Raw genomic sequence first — 16,394 nt, 5'->3', positions numbered from 1 at the left:
CTTCCCAGGCTACCAAGTGATGACTCAAGGCTTCTCCTGGAGCCGAAGGAATGCCCTCCGGCAAGATGCTGTAAGCATTATTCAGTCCATTATCTCTGTCCTGTGTTGGAATGAGGAACAAGCATACTTAGCTGGTTTCCCTACCCCTTATGTGGTTTCCGGATACATGGTTTCCTCTTTTAAAGTCTTTAACTGTCTTACTGTGTAACCTTATGACGTGAACAATCTCAGTTCTTTTTGGAAATAGGTGGGAAATAGAACAGAAATCACAAATGGTGGGAAAAAATTTTTTTGACGAAAAATCAAATTATATTCTTTACCATTAATCCTACAAAGTGGACTTAAGGTGAAAGCAAGCATTAAGACTTTTTTCCCCTCAATAAAGCCACTGGCGGGTGGATTACAGCTTCCCACCTCAACAATGGCCTGGGCACTAGCCCAAGAGGCAGTTCCAAGGTATTAAGGGCTACCAGCAACCTGCCCTTTGAGCCCAGGTTCACAGCAAACAGTGGAAATACTCATCAGTACAGACCACAAAAACGCCCTCTTTGAAACCTAAGAATTAAAATTTCGAGTGTTAATAACAGAAGGCAAATTCTGGTCTCATGATACATTTCCAAAGTTGGAGAGCAACCTTATATAGTTTCTATTTTGCTACTGTACACTTAAAAGTGTAAATATGCAACTAAATCATGCATGAACAAAATTCGTTTCAAATTTAATTCTAAGCAAAACACACACACAAACAAAAGAGCAGCAACAAAATGTGTTGTTTAACGCAAACAAAACCACCCTGAACCTACTTTGGCTGACCCCTTTTGCACGTCAGTCTTCCTGTATCAAGGCACTTCCTGGTATCCACCAGCTTAAGAGCAGCCCATAGCCACCCTTCAACCGAGCAGTTACCTGGGGCGGGGTACTGCACTGAGGGCATAAGAAACTCAGCCTATAGACAGTTCTATGCAGGGTGTGAGGTATTGTTACCCACATTTTACAGATGAGGAGACTGAGGCACAAGGCTAAGTAAATAATTTCCCAAGATCATAAAGCTAATAAATGTTGAAGCAGAATGCAAATGGGACCTGATTCTAAAGCCTCCGCTGGCTTTTTTGTCCCGCACACTTATTTCCAGGTTATCACCATTTCCTTTGCAGTCCCTCCTCCATTGAGAGGGCTGAGAAAATAGTCATCCCACAAAAGGAGAGCAGCCTTACACCCACTTCAGCCACTTCCACTGTGTCTCTTCCTTGCAGAAACCTGTCTGTTGAGAACACCTCTTCAGAGTCTAAGCTGGGTTTAATGAAGGTCCGAAGACTCTACTCCAAAGGTGACTTCTGAAACCCTCATTCCCTTTGGGTCCCTTCACTACTGTAAATTCTGCCCGATCATTTTCCAGCAGTAGGTTAGAAACACACAGAAAAAAATCCCAACAAAAAAGCAGCCTTCACACCTAGGTTCAACCTACAAAGCAACTGTTTTAATGCCATTAACAACTGTATTTTCAATAATCCTCAGGTTTTGGGTTTGCAAACCTAGAGTTGACATCAAATCAGAACAGAATACACCTTTTTTTTTTTTTAAGATTTTATTTATTTTGGGGGGCGGTGGTCGATGAGCAGGGGAGAGGCAAAGGGAGAGGGAGAAGCAGGCTCCATGCAGGCGGGACTCCATCCCAGGACCCTGGGATCATGACCTGAGCCAAAGGCAGACACTTCACTGACTGAGCCACCCAGGTGCCCCTACACCTTCTTCTTCTTAATCATCCACAAACCAAGGTACTTGGTTACAGAACGAATACCATAGCTATGCAGGTTTTAGAAAGGACACTGAATTAAGGTGAGTAGATGCACAGCTTCACTACTTTTAAATCATACCTAAATGTCTTGTTCCCCCCAATTCCATCCCCATGCACAACAGATGGAGACACTGAATATTTGCATTCGCATGTGGAAGCCAGGGCCCTCACATTAAAAATGCTGTCACCTGATTCTCCCAAGTACTACCTGGAATTGTGAAGTTATAGAACTAAGGAAAAATAACACTTTATCAGGACAGGATTAACTATTAATTACTGAAACAAAAATGACCTCGTACCCAAGCCCCAGGGCGCCAGCAGTGTTGCGGGTCCCTACCTACAATTTAACACACTTAAAACTGCACTCCCATTTCCTTCCAAGAGCTGTCCTTTCCTCCTCCTCCTCCTTTTTTTTTTAAACCTAGTTCTTTAGCTTTACTACAAAATAATTGTTCACTGCAGAAAAACTCCACAAAGTACAGAAAAGGGCCAAGGAGAATATGAAAAATCATTCAGCATCACTGTGTGTACATTCTTTCTTTTCTACGCTACACAAACACGTAAGTTTATTTTGTTTGATTTTAAACAAGAGTAGCTTCATACCCGGAATACAATTTTATAACCTACTCTTGCTTAATTTAAATATACTGTGAATCGCTCTTCATTTCAGTAAACATATTTCAGCCGCATCATTTTTTGGGACTAGAGAAGCAGATCACAGTAAGGATAAATCAGTGAAATCAATTATGGTCCACAGTTCCTAATGCAGGACACCAAAGATCCTTGAAATTTCCACTTCATACATACATCTTTGAGCACATATTTAAATCCCTCTGAAAAATTCTAGAGGAAATGCTAAATTTCAGATCCCAGCCTCAAAATGCACAATCCCCTTGTTCCTTCACTACTTCCTACTATTCCATGTTTCCTGGAATTTGTTGTCTCTGCCTCAAAAACTCCTATTCATCCTTCAAGACTAAGTGAAGGAGAGGGGGCAGGAGTGTGGGTGAGGGCTTTCCTGATCCCCTTGGTAAACTGTGCAGGCCTCTGTGTTCTGGGCCCCCACAGCAGTTGGTCCAGGCACCCGGGAGGCCCTCATCATCAGCATTACCATTTCTTTCCCTCCCTAGGAGACAAACCCTGCCAGGATAGAATTACTAATCCGTTTTCAATACAGAGCAGCTTAATGAATGGACAAGGAAGTGAAACTAGCCATGTGATGAAAACACAGCCATGTGATGAAAACACAGCCATGTATAAACTTCTGCTTACAACCACAGCTATCCTTGGAATATTCTAACTATTTGAGGGCATCAAGATCTGGAACCATGACACAGAAAACTAAACTCACGTTCAGGACCACATAGTCCTCCAGTCATCTTAGGTAATTCACAACGTGAACTGGGTTGTGCTCCAAAAGTTCATTTACAGGTCGATTATTCAGATTATAGAAGGCAGTTAAGTTTTTCCCAAACGGAATTCTACCTGAGAAAGTACTGCTCTAAACTGTTTTCAAGCTAAGCATGGTTTACGCAGTTCAAGAATAAGAAAAGGAACTCTGAGATTTGCTCATTAAGGTTGGTAAAAAAAAAAAAGTGTGCCTTCACGGAAAGCATTCGGAAAAGGCCATTAACTACTACAACATCTTGCAATGAGATTCCTATATCTACAGCTAGTGTTTCTCAAACTTTCTTCCCACAGTTCCCTATAGACTGATGCTAATCTTTAATGGTGCCCTTTATCACTCCCAGGGCAAAGAAGGGAAACCATCCACCGCTTTCCTCTGAGAAAGTAAAGAAAGAACAAAAGGGTTCCCCATCTTCAGCCCAGGGGAGGTAAGAACCAAGACAAATGAAAGGTGTTGTATTAGCTTAGAGTTCTGGGCATAAGAAAAGACTAAAAAGCAAAGTATGCATGTTTTTTTCTTCTTTTTTATCAAACCATTAATTAAAAAGAAAACCCGAACGGTATCAAAACTCTCCCAGCAAGAACAGGTAACTGTAGCCAAGAAATGTTTGAAACAGAAGAGGAACAAAGAGGAACTTGTCTACCGGATATTAAAAAATTATTCAACTTCCAATAATTTCAATGGGTGGTACTGGCATAAGAACAGAGAGAAAGATCAGTGGAACAGAGTAAGAAGTCCAAAAACATAACCAGGAATTTTGAGTATGATGAAGATGGCATTTCATATTGGTAGGGAAACGGGAGCTTATTCAACAGATGCTGCTAAGACAATGTGCTGTTTGGGGGAAAAACAATTAGTCTGAGATGATTTCTACTACCCCTTCTAGAATTAGAAAAAAAAAAAATGTTGCTTTTAAAAATCTCTCCAGGGCATTAACTTTCTGAGCTTGGGGCAGGGGATGGGGGTAACCCTAAAATCAGAAAAGTAAAAACTGAACTACATGAATTCCTGTCTATCAAACTAAGAACAAAGAAAAAATGTATGGAAATAATATGAACTGTAGCTACTAACAGAAACACAGGGGTTCTGATAATCTGTTACTAACTGGCATAATAAATCCCTCTGGAGGAATCAAGGTACCATTTTGAAGTGAAATTACTGAGAATACAAATACTCTATAGATGAGTCAAAACAAATTTCCCTATGTATTTGCAGAACCCCAGCTACCCAGAACCCTCAGGCAATTTTAGCTTCAGACAGCTTCAGAGCTCCAGCACTGGAACCACCTCAGATGTTAATCTTTTCTAAATCTCTTTGTAAATTCATTACATTTATAAAGCTACGGATACATCCACTTGTGTGTCTAAAAGCCTTCTTCAAACTTTTCCTGTGCAAAACCAGACCTGTTGACTCACCTCCTTCCCCATCTCAATAAAGAATACAACCACTCACACTTGTCTTTCAGGGCAAGACCTTAGAAGGCACTGTTGGTCTTTCTTTGCCTCACCACTCACCAGCGTTCCGTCAGCACATCCTGACCTCCGCTCCAGCAGATCCCCTGTAATTCTCCACAACTCTCCACGGTGACTGTTACCACAGTCACCCTGTGCCACCCCGTGCCACCCCCACCTCCAGCCAGACCACCTCCTAAAATCTCCTTGCTTCCCTACAATCCAGTCTCCACACAATGGGTAGAATTACCTTTTAGCACATAATGCCATCACCTCCCTTTCCTGTCTAAGCCCTCCAAAGGCTTTCTTATTCACCTCGGATAAAATTCCATGAGACCAGACACGCTCTGGGATAAAATTCCATGAGACCAGACACGCTCTGGGCCTCATCCACTTTCTCTTATTGGCCTTCTTTTATTCCCTTCCAATTTGGTTGCTGTCTGTAACTTACCAGCTCTACCCTCTGCCCCCTCGCTAATCAGCGATATTCACGCAACCAGTTCCTCACCATCAGACTGCCTGCCGCCCAAATACCAAATTCTCTAGACACCACCCCACCCTTTCCTTACCCTGTTTTATTCTCTCCATAGTGCCCATCATTAATTCTCCCAGCGTCTTGCCTCCCACTAGAACAGAAGCGCCATGAGAACAGCATCTTCACCACTGTGTCCCTGACAGTCTGGACCCAGAGGAGCCATGTATGTATTTGTTGAACAAAGGGATGAATCTTAAGTGTAACTGAGTATTTTTATGAACCAGGATCACTACTATGAACTTCACAGCTATGGTGTCTGCTCAGGCCTACGGAAGAAGCTAGCCCTGCTCAGTCTCTGATCAGCTACACTTTTCGCGTTTTGTTTTGCCTGCGTTTTAAAATCTATTTCTTGCATGCTATCAGCTGTCGCTGCACTAACATTCCTTGGTGGCTCCTCTCCCAATTTCAATCATTTGGCAGGTTGAGAAAATAAAAGTCTGCAATGATGGGGCTGTTCCAGCATTAAAAATGCACTAACTTTAGTGCAGACAGGCCTATCTCACTGAATTTCCCAAAGGCTTTATGCTCCTTTCTGGATCTCAGACAATTACTAGTCCCCAAACCTAAATTCTGACATTTTCAGTATCTTAGCATAAAAGTACACCATACTGCCATCTTACTAGAAATGCTGGCATCTCCTTAAACCCATAAAGCCAAACAGTAATTTTATTTAAAAAGAAAAAAAAAAAACTACACTAAAAAACGTTAAAGTTTTTCTTAAGGTAAAGAATGAATTTGCCTTTTAGGGGAGAAGTAAAACGGAGCACACCCAGTGCCAAACTGGAGTTCTACCTCGTGCTGTAAGATTCACGCCGACTTTTATGCCAAACGGTGTGCAATTTCCATTTTAAGAGCTGACTGTGGAGTTTCGGCCTGCGCTGCAAAGCACAGCACAGCACAGCCAGGATCATAAGTTACACACTGTAACCTCCATCCCAATTCAGCCCATCCCCAAAAGTTCCTTAGGACTAAAACCGTCTTGTGCCATCTCCTGCAAACGGTCTAAAGAGAGGCTTGTCGGGCTGAGAAGCAGAGGATCTTAACGGAAAAGCTAAATCCACCCCCAAGCTTCAAGTAACGGGACTTAAAGAGATAAAAGAGCTGCAGGAAAGCTGACAGAATGCCTGGATAGGATACACTGTTTCCACATAAGGGTTTTCCCTTTATCAGAAAGACAGAGTTGTCACAAAGAAGAAAGAACTGGGGCCAGAGGACAAACTGTGTATCTACTTTCCATTAAGTGTCTAAAAGAAAATAAACAATGAGATAAAAATCCTACATCCAAAAAAGATGAAGCAGGAGATTTGGAAAAGGAGACCAAAAGTGAGAGTGTCAAGCATGGGCTTAGGGAAAAGATCATCTCCAAGGGTAAAAGAGTAGGTCCAGTTTGCATTACATTTTCTGAGTATTGCTGATGTACCAGGACCCCTACTGGTTTGTCCATACGGATTCTGAACCCAAGAAAATATATCTGTTTGGTGGGCAATCCAGTATTTGTCCAAACTACTTTGATAATTGTCTCCAAAGTTATGATTTCACAGGGTTTGTCACCCAATGGCAGTCATGTGGACTTACTTTCAAAAACCATTCTGTAAACAATTTATACAGCTCATCCGCAATTTCAGATGTAGCCATTTCTCTTGGCAAAATAGAACCGTCTGCATAAAATTCCAGGTAAATCATGGGAGATCTGGGAGTAAATCTTCAGCTGGGGATTCCTCAATCACTAGCACAGTCTAAATTTATAAAAAGTGGCTACATTCTGAGGTTTTCAGGTTCCTTCCTGGCAGAACCTGGACTCTGGACTTAAATAAGATCCTCACAGAAACATGTAGGAATGGGGAGTCGATGCACTGAGAGTGCTGACATTCTCTATTGCTCTTTCGTCTTCTTTTTCAATCCTGTACTTCGTCCCTTAGAGGAATAAAGCTCCACAGAAGTTTTTCCCTTCATATTTAATGCCCGGACACTTAGACCAAGACTAAAGTTAAAAGCCAGAGTTTCAAAGGTATTGGTTATAAAATTAAGAACCAACAGCAACCAGCTTGGCCTTGCTCAGCAGTGACTGCTCTGCAAGTTCCTTCTCAGAGGACCTCCCTGCATTGGTTTGTTCTGTGGCTGGATGAATCCCAAATCTTGTCCATACGGTAAGCATTTCTGTACTTCACACGTACAAGATTCCATTAAATCCCTTTATTGGACCCACACCCTTCTACCTCAAGTTCACTCCAATACAAATCTGCTATTCCAAAATGATTGCCCTTCTAAAGGTTATTTTGGTTAATCCCTCTGTTAATCCTGAACATGATTCCAGCCACTTTTATGACTCATATGGCCGACCAGGACCCAGATACTGGATAACACACACACATCCCTAAACTGAGCTAGTTAACCCCCAATCTACCATGGGCCAAGAACTACTTTTCCCAAGGTTCCCTTTCCATTAACTCAACAGACTGGTGGGGTCGAGCGTGTATCGGGCAGCCCCTTTCGTTTACAAGAATGCCTCTACCAGTGGTATCTACAAGTATGCTCTGGAAAGGCTCTGACCAGATTAACTTACCTTGGCTCTGGCTCTGCAAGAGCAAAGGTGCCTATTTCAGAGAATCAAGTGATAACCATCCCTGCCACTATTGTCACAGATACTGTGTGCTAAGAGTTTTCCCGACAACCTTATGAGGGAGATATGTTCGGTCAGCTCCATTTAACAAAGAAGAAGGCTTGGACACAGAAAGCTAAAGTGCCTTACACAAAGTCAGGCTGAGGACCACACCCACAGGAGCCAACCTGGTCCACCTGACCCCAAAGCCCATACTCTTGGGCGTTGCATTCACCATCCCGCCTGCCTCTGACCTCTGCTTCCAATATCTGACATCCATAGCCCAAGGGGCACCGCGGTCCCACAGGAACCCCGGGAGCTTCGGGTCTGGAAAGCTGGGAAAGACTCAAGCCAAGGGAGTACCGGCAGGGCCGCCCACCGGGATGCTGGATACAGGATGCGGCGTCCTGGCAGCAGGGACTCACCTGTAAGCGGCCACGGCGCGGGTTTGCAAGTATTTCTGGGCGGTCATGACTCCCACGAAAAGAAAGTTCCTGTCGCGCGGGCCGCCATCCGAGGCCGGGCCGTGGGGCCAGAGTCGCGCCCCGCGAGCATCGCCGCGCACCCCGCCGGCCTGGGAAGAAGCCGCCGCCGCCTGCCCTGGCCGGCAGCCCTCGGGGCTGGCGCGGCGCCGCGGGCCCGCTCGCTTCAGCTCAGAGGCGCGGGGCAGGACGAGCCGCGAGGCCAGCACGAAGCCCAGCACGAGCCCGAGCAGCACGCTGAGCCAGGCGCGCCGGCCGCGCGCGGCCATGCCCGTGCCGCTCCGCCCGCCGGGCCGCCGCCGCCGCCGCCGCAGGCTCCGCGCGCCCTCAGCCCGCCGCCCCCGCCCGCGGAGGCCAGCCCGCCCTAGCGCCGCGAGGCCCGGCCCGGGCAGCGCCACCGCCGCCGCGGGCCCGCCGCGCCCATCGCGGCCCCCGAGCCGCCCGTAGGCCCCACGCCGCCGCTTTGTTCCGCACGCCCACCCCCACCGCCTGCGCCTTTAAGAGGGGACCATGCCCGGCGCGCGCCGGCGGCGGCTCGAGCGCGAGGCGGCGGCGGCGGCTCTTCCCGCTGGCGCGCGGGGACGTGGGGCCAGCGCGACGGCGACGGCTGTGGCAGCGGCGGAGTCTGCACCCCCGTCCCGCCCTGCCCGCGTCTCTCGGCTGGCTCGGCTCCGCTCACGCTGCGCCCGCCCCCGTCCTCTTCGTGGCCGGCGCCGCCGCTGCAGCTGCACATCCTCCGGCTTAGCTCGCCATTGCAACAGGAGCCCCTCACGTCACGCACGGCGCGTTATGAAGGGGCCCCGGCGGCGGCGGAGCCTGGCCCCTCTCGGGATCCGTCCGCGCCGCCTGATTGGCGCAAAAGTGAATGGGGGGCGGTTCACGTGGCCAAAGTTTGACAAAAAAAAAAAAAGCCTCCCGGCGCGCGCGGCGCCCGCCCGCCCCGCCCCGCCCCGCCCCGCCCCGCCCGCGCGGTCTGCGGCTGGGCCGCCGGGGCGGAGGGGGCGTGGGGCCGGGCCGGGCTGGGCGCCGGCGGGGGCCCGGACCGCGGCGCCTTGCAGCCCGTTATCCGCCCGGCGACCACGCCCCCGCCGGTCCGCGCTCCGACTCCTGGCGGCGGCGCCCAGCGCCGGCCCCGCGATGTCCCCTCCCGAGGACCGTGCCCGCCAGGCGGCCCCATGCTGCAAGATGCACTGCTAACGTGAATCTGAAGAGGGATTTTTGAAGAAGGGGCTTCTTGGTCCCCGAACTCTGCGCGGAGCGCTCGTTCCCTCTGCTGAAACTGTCCTCGGATAAACCCCACTCCGCACGCCCTGCCCTCCAGCCAGGCGGACCTGACCGTCTACCTTCTCCGCGTCTTCCCGAGTCACACTGTACCTTTGTTCCCGCCGTTATGTGGGCAGGAGCGAGCGCATATAGAATAAACAGTTCAGGAGCCGTTTGAGACGTGCATGCTTGGAGAGTGAACCGTGAATTCACTTACCTTGTTCCCTGCCCCTAGTTTCTAAGTTTAAAAAAAAAAAAAGCCATATTTAATGTCCAAGCTCCTAACAGTGCTAGCATTTAATGGATGTTGGAGAAATGGTAGGTGATGTTAATACTGTGGATGGTAAACACTACTTTTATTTATATTCTTTGTGGGCAGATAGTCAGTTAGTATCCCTAACCTACCTGAATCTTTGTCAATATTTTTACATAGTTCATCCATAAAAGCGCCATGGATTTCTAAAGACAGGTTTTGAATAACGGATTCTCTAGGATGGAGTTTAAATTTTATACATTTCCCCTTTTAAAAAAAAAAAAAAACTCAGCTAAAGCTACAAAAGCTGAGAAAGTGTCCGTACAACAAATGTTTGTATAGAGTAAATATTAGTCTTGTTACTTAGTCGCCAGTATGTTGGGGTTTTCTAATGAAACTCCTGGAGAGCAAAGTGTTTTCCTGGGCCTGACAGGTTCCCTTCATTTCACCAAATGAACCCAGGAATTAGGGACAGAAAGTAAGCATGCTTGGGGTAATCCTTTGGATCTTTCCTTGTTGTTAATATGACCAAATGTTTGCAATATTACACAACTGAAAGTGGCAAGTTGTGGGAGATACAGATACGGTCTCTGCAGTTGAATGGTGGTCACTGTTGTTTTATTCTTTGGATATTACCACATTCTTTGGCACTTACTATTTACGTCAAAAATAGTTCATTACCCACCTTCCCCACAGACTCCCTCCCTAAGAGGTGATCCACATCTAAAAATAAAATACTCATTATGCAGTGAATACAGGACTCCAGCAGTAGTCTTGGGAAAAATACAGAACATATAACCATGAATTATAGACTCAAAAACCATCCAAAGGGGTTTCCAGTAAGACCATAAGCCACAAATGCCAAGTAGTCACCAGATGCCCCAAATTCAGCAACAGCCCCATAATTCACAATGATTTCCATAAAGCACGAATCTGGCAAGACACAGATGTTCAATTTGGTGACATACTTAATGAGTTCAATATTTTCTAACCTGCTTTAAACATCTCTGTATTTCGTTTTCTAAACTGGAAACCAATGAAAAGTACACAAACGTGATGGCACTTAACGTTGTGAGGATGTGAAATGTTTTATCCTCCTCAGTTCCTTGGTTCCTAGTTGTCCCTGTGTCCCTAGATCAGTATCCTCACCTGCCTCATCGGCCGACTCAATGGGAGGGTCTCATTCATGATTTAGAGGATTCCCTATTCCCCGTAAAGCCTGAGCCCGAAGGTTTAGAACAGTCTGGACTAGGAGAATCTGACATAGGAGAAGTCCTCCCAGGAAAAGCAGGGGAATGCCAGTCCGGGGGACAGTGGGAGGGGAGGAGACCCGAGGTCCTGTAGAGGTAGGTCAGCCCGGGGCCACAGGAGCCTCCATACTGGGGCAGGGGCCACTTCCCAAATGCAGCCTGGGGACAGGCAGGGGACGCTGTAACACAGCGGGAAGCAGCCGCTGAATGGTCAAGCTGAGGCAGTTCTCTTGTGGGGAGGGATCTAAAGGTGTCCAACCCATCCAGGGACCCTGCTGAGGCCTGAATCAGGAGGCAGAGCTGTCCTAGGTGGGGATTTCATAGCCGGAGGCCAATGCCTGGAACCAAAGACTTCAGTGACAGCCAGAGTCCCAAGGGCCAAAGATGGTTGGTAAATCCAGCATGGAGGCCCGCCTTGTCTAGACATCAGCCCTATCGGCCCCTGCACAGCCATCACCAGCAAGGATCTAGAGAGTATGGCGTTCATCTGAGACGCCTGCCTCCCCATGCACCCTCCTCAAAACCGCCTCCAGACCAGGCAGCTCTGCACTCCCTGTCTCCTTCTCCCTAATTTATTTTTTATTTATTTTTTATTAATTTTATTTTATTATGTTAGTCACCATACATTACATCATCAGTTTTTGATGTAGGGTTCCATGATTCATTGTTTGCATATAACACCCAATGTCCCTAATTTATTTTTAAAGGTGAGAAGTCAGGTTGATCAGATTTCATAGGCATTTCGCCTCAGTAAACTGAGGAAAGAACTATTTCTCAATTTCATGGCACTAGGAGCCCTCTCTCTTAAGTTAAGGGACTCATTGACCATTTCTTCTCTTTTAAAAAAGGAGTGGTGTTGGCTAAATCGGTTTAACATCTGCCTTCCACTCAGGTCATGATCTCAGGGTCCTGGGATCGAGCCCTGTGAAGGGCTCCCTGCTTAGCAGGGAGTCTGCTTCTTCCTCTGCTCCTCCCCCCACTGATGCGCGCGCTCTCTCTCTCTCTCTCTCTCTCTCTCAAATAAATAAAATCTTTAAAAAGAAAAAAAAGGAGTGGTGTTAACCACAATCAGAAAAAAACTTGTAAGGGAAACCCCAAACTAAAGAGTTATTGAAGGATGAAGTCTTCTCACGGCACACACCCCACCTGAGATGGGGACCAGTACTGGGTCAGGTACAGAGGGGGGGTTCCAGCCTTCCTTCTACATGAGGAAATACCACCGGGACAAGCTGTGCCCTGCCCCAGGGTCTCAGTGTTCTGGTGTCCCAGTGGGTCTTTCCACGGATCATGTTTTATTTTTTTTTTAAAGATTTTATTTATTTATTCATGAGAGACAGAGAGACAGAGAGACAGAGAGAGAAGCAGAGGGAGAAGCAGGCTCCCAAGGAGCTGGGAGCCCGATGCGGGACTCGATCCCAGGACCCTGGGATCATGACCTGAGCCGAAGGCAGACGCTTAACCATCTGAGCCACCCAGGCGCCCCGGATCATGTTTTAAAAGTCCCTTCTCAGTGATTGTAGACTGACATTTAGAAATTTGTTCAAAAAATGCCACATTGTCTCTAACTTCCTTTCTGCTTTCACGCAGGGTGATTCTCTATGACACGTAATTAAAATTCATCTCCACCTACGTTCCTGAACACTTTCTCACAAATTGCAACGCTGTCCCCACATGCTTTACATTTTTTTCTGTTGCTAATACATTGAATGCCTGTAACAGGTATAACATTTCATATAATTTGCAGCAATTTCTTGGAAACCCTTGGTAAATACCTCAATTGTTTGTTGGCAGCAAGCCTTGAGCAACTGACAAGAGTTCCCTGTAAGGGCTTCTTTAAAGACGCAGCCCCTGGACTCCTGCCGCAGACGGGGGGGCGGGGGGGCCTGCAAAAAGTGGTAATCATTTTTTAAAACCTTTAGAAATACTTCTTTTGAGAAACAGCAAATGCAGTGGAGGGAATTGTAATAATCCGTCTTTTCAGAAGGTTCTGTTCATTGCGAAGAAGAAAATCTATAATGACCATTTTACTAAGATTGCCACTTAACCTCTATTAACCCAATAAAACTTTGCTTTATTATTAGTGCACTATTAAACGGGCATTTAAGGTCCTCATTAGCTAATTACTTTTTCTCAATATTTCCTTCTGTTTGCAGCATTCCAGGCAGATGCAGGAAAGGGCAAGCGACTATGGCTTATGTTCTGGCTTCCAGACGGGAGTGGATCCGACACCAGTTTGTGCTAGAATGTTCTTCATGCTTCCTTGGTCTGCTTATCAGCTTTGTCCATTCTTTCCGTCAGATACTGAGTCATTATGTGTGTATTTGAGAGACAGAAGAAATTCAGCATGGCTCTGGGTGCTGGCCGGATGGGATGTAATCTTACCAACTAGAAAACATAGGCTGACGCCAGCACAGGCGCTATTGAGAAACTGCCTGAATGTTCTCTGGGAGATAACCTCCCTGCAGAGGCCAGGGACAGTTTGCTTCGAGTCTAAGACTTAATCCTTGAATAGCAGAGAAGTTTGCCTTTCCCATCCATTGGCAAGAAATGCCATTAATCTTTAGAGCAGTACCAGAGTTTCCACAGCTGGAAAGTTTGCACAAAGACAAAGCTTCCATTCCACAGGAGGGAGGGAGTGCCCCCTCCCGACTATCAGAACCCAAGCGCTGGTCAGCTGGTCAGCAGCATTGCCACCTGAGGGCCACATACAGTGGTCAGGCCTGGGCGCCTTGTGGAAATGCTCCAGATCGATGTGCAGCTTGGACTCTCTCTGTTTTACCCTCGGCCTAATGAAGCATAAAATTGCTTGGGGAAAAAATATTCAAGTTGCAGAAGAAGGTTTAAGCTCTGAATTGAGGCAGCAGAAATTCAGATCCACAAACACATAAAGGGCAAAGCAAGAATAGGAAAACATCAACCTGCTCAAATGACCCCGTGTCATTGACCTTTCACACGCCCTGTTGTCGTGCCAGGATGCCCAGGCCAGGGTCATAGACACTCCCATCACCCATCTGATGAGTTATAAGGATGATTATCCAGACCTGGTATTAAGGTCTCTACAGGAGTTCAAAATAAAAATGGTATGATGATGCACTCTGTTGGAGAGTCTGGAGAAAGAAGCTTTCGAACAGTCTGGGAACAAAGTCATACAACCCACTTAGAGGGCAATTTGGTCAAAACTGCAAGTTATAAGTGCATTGAGTTTTGACCCAGCAATGCCATTTCTGAGAATTTGTCCTCCAGCCATACCAGTACAAAATGACATTTGTACATGGTTACTTTCTGCCACAGTGTTCGTGACACTAAAAGATGAGACCCAAGTGTTCATTTAATTTCGTGGGAAATGGAGAAATAAACAACAGTGCAGAGAATGAGACAGTCTGCAGACGCAAAGCAGAGCAAGGAAGCGCTCCCTCCCCACTGAGATGGAAGGGGGACAGAACAGAAAGCAGACAGAATAAGAATTTTGGTAGTGTCTTCATAACAAAACACCAGAAGGAGGCACAAGAAATAAGAGAATAAAATCTCCAGGTTTGGGGGGCGCCTGGGTGGCTCAGTCGGTTGAGCATCCAAGTCGTGATTTTGGCTCAGGTGACGTTCTCTGGGTTGTGAGATCGAGCCCTGCATTGGTGGGGATTCAGCTTGAGGTTCTCCCCCTCTGTGTCCCCACCCCCCACTCACGTGCTCACTCTCTCGCTCTCTAAAATAAATAAACCCTTTTTAAAAGTTAAAAAAAAAAAAACAGAACAAAACAAAAAACCCCTCCAGGTATGGGACTTGGTAGTTGAAAGGAAAACTGTGAGTGAGATTTCCCAGTGGAGACTTAAATATTCATTTGGTTTTTTGTTACATGATTGTATTATCTATGGAACCCTCCAAGAAAAAGTACCAGTTTCCCACCAGTTGAAGCCCTAAGATGATGTTCAAGCAGAGCATTGATGACTAAAGACCATAGGTTCTCTCTGACACCTTATTTGGTGCAACTGCTCTTGTTTAATGGAAGTGGGAACCGGAACCCAGAGAGATGAAACCAGTTTAGCCACATGGGTGCCACCACCAACCAATCAGCCAGTACCCCAGCCCAGAAGGCCTCAGATCCTAAGCAAGAATCCCCCAAGCTTTGTCTCTCACCCCTTAGCAATCAGTTAAAATGGAAGTTTCAGAGATCTAATCAAAATTTTACTAGGTAGTTTCCCTAACACATCATAAGTGTTCTACCAGCACGGAAAAGTCATTAATGGCCTTCTCAAACCATCAAAATGCCTATACTTCTTTCAGAATCTATTTCTCTACTTCTTTTTTTGTTTTGTTTTGTTTTGTTTTAAAGATTTTTATTTAGTTAGTTAACAGAGATAGAGAAAGAGCATAAGTAGGCAGAGCGGCAGACAGAGGGAGAGGGAGAGGGAGAAGCAGGCTCTCCGCCCAGCAGGGACCCCGATGCGGGGCTGGATCCCAGGATCCTGGGATCATGACCCGAGCCGAAGGCAGCCGCCTAACCGACTGAGCCACCCAGGCGCCCCTCTCCACTTTTTTTTTTATCCTGGTTCCTCCTTGTACTTATTCCTGGTTCTTCCATAATCTTAGGGCCTCATATCATGTCTTTTTTGTGTATGTACCTTTAAGCATACAAAAGAAAGAATCAATCTTTCAAAGTTGTCTTAGACTAACACGGTATTAAACACAACAAAGGGGTCGGGGCAGTACCAGAACATTATGACAATGGCGCCCTCTCGTGGTCTATAGCTATTCCTGTTAAGTGAAGGTCTATAATCTAGGACTCAAAGAGAATGGTCAGATTTTTTATTTTATGGTTACTAATAACCTGTTTCTAATGACCCGCCTTTACTAGAATTTTCCAAGGTGATATGCTGGACTTGGATTTGTGGCTAACCAGTTGGTGAAACTGTAAAATTAGAGAAGTTGCGCTAACGGGCCAGTTAAAATCTACCCCTTGCATCTTTTTTTTTTTTTTTTTAAGATTTTATTTATTTGACAGAGAGAGACACAGCAAGAGAGGGAACACAAGCAGGGAGATGGGAGAGGAAGAAGCAGGCTTCCCACTGAGCAGGGAGACCAATGCGGGGCTCGATCCCAGGACTCTGGGATCATGACCCAAGCCGAAGGCAGACGCCCAACGACTGAGCCACCCAGGTGCCCCCACCCCTTGCATCTTGAAGCTGAATGAGAAACATGGGAAGAGTGACTGGTGTCTGTTGTTTTAACAAGTGCCCCACGAGATTCTGTTACTCAGAGAGTTTCGAGAGCCATGGATCTCTGCTTTCATGTGGGAAATGGGTCGATTTCCCCCACCAGTGAAAATGACCAGCCAGTGTAAACTGATTGCACGTGGCAGTAGAT

The 16,394-nt window shown here is 46.5% G+C and overlaps 1 protein-coding gene across 1 annotated transcript in view; it reads right to left on the bottom strand.

The window, feature by feature from the left end:
- CHSY1 (chondroitin sulfate synthase 1) overlaps positions 1 to 8,558 on the bottom strand; it is a 69,913-nt gene extending 61,355 nt beyond the window's left edge. Inside the window, exon 1 of the mRNA XM_027572039.2 lies at positions 8,214 to 8,558. Coding sequence (XP_027427840.1) covers positions 8,214 to 8,539 — 326 coding nt within the window. The 5' untranslated portion in view covers positions 8,540 to 8,558. The remainder of the gene's footprint in view (positions 1 to 8,213) is intronic.
- Positions 8,559 to 16,394: the final 7,836 nt, after the last annotated feature.

The sequence above is a fragment of the Zalophus californianus genome, chromosome 6 (assembly GCF_009762305.2).
Source record: "Zalophus californianus isolate mZalCal1 chromosome 6, mZalCal1.pri.v2, whole genome shotgun sequence".
NCBI lineage: Eukaryota > Metazoa > Chordata > Mammalia > Carnivora > Otariidae > Zalophus > Zalophus californianus.
This window is presented reverse-complemented; position numbering and strand designations above follow the sequence as displayed.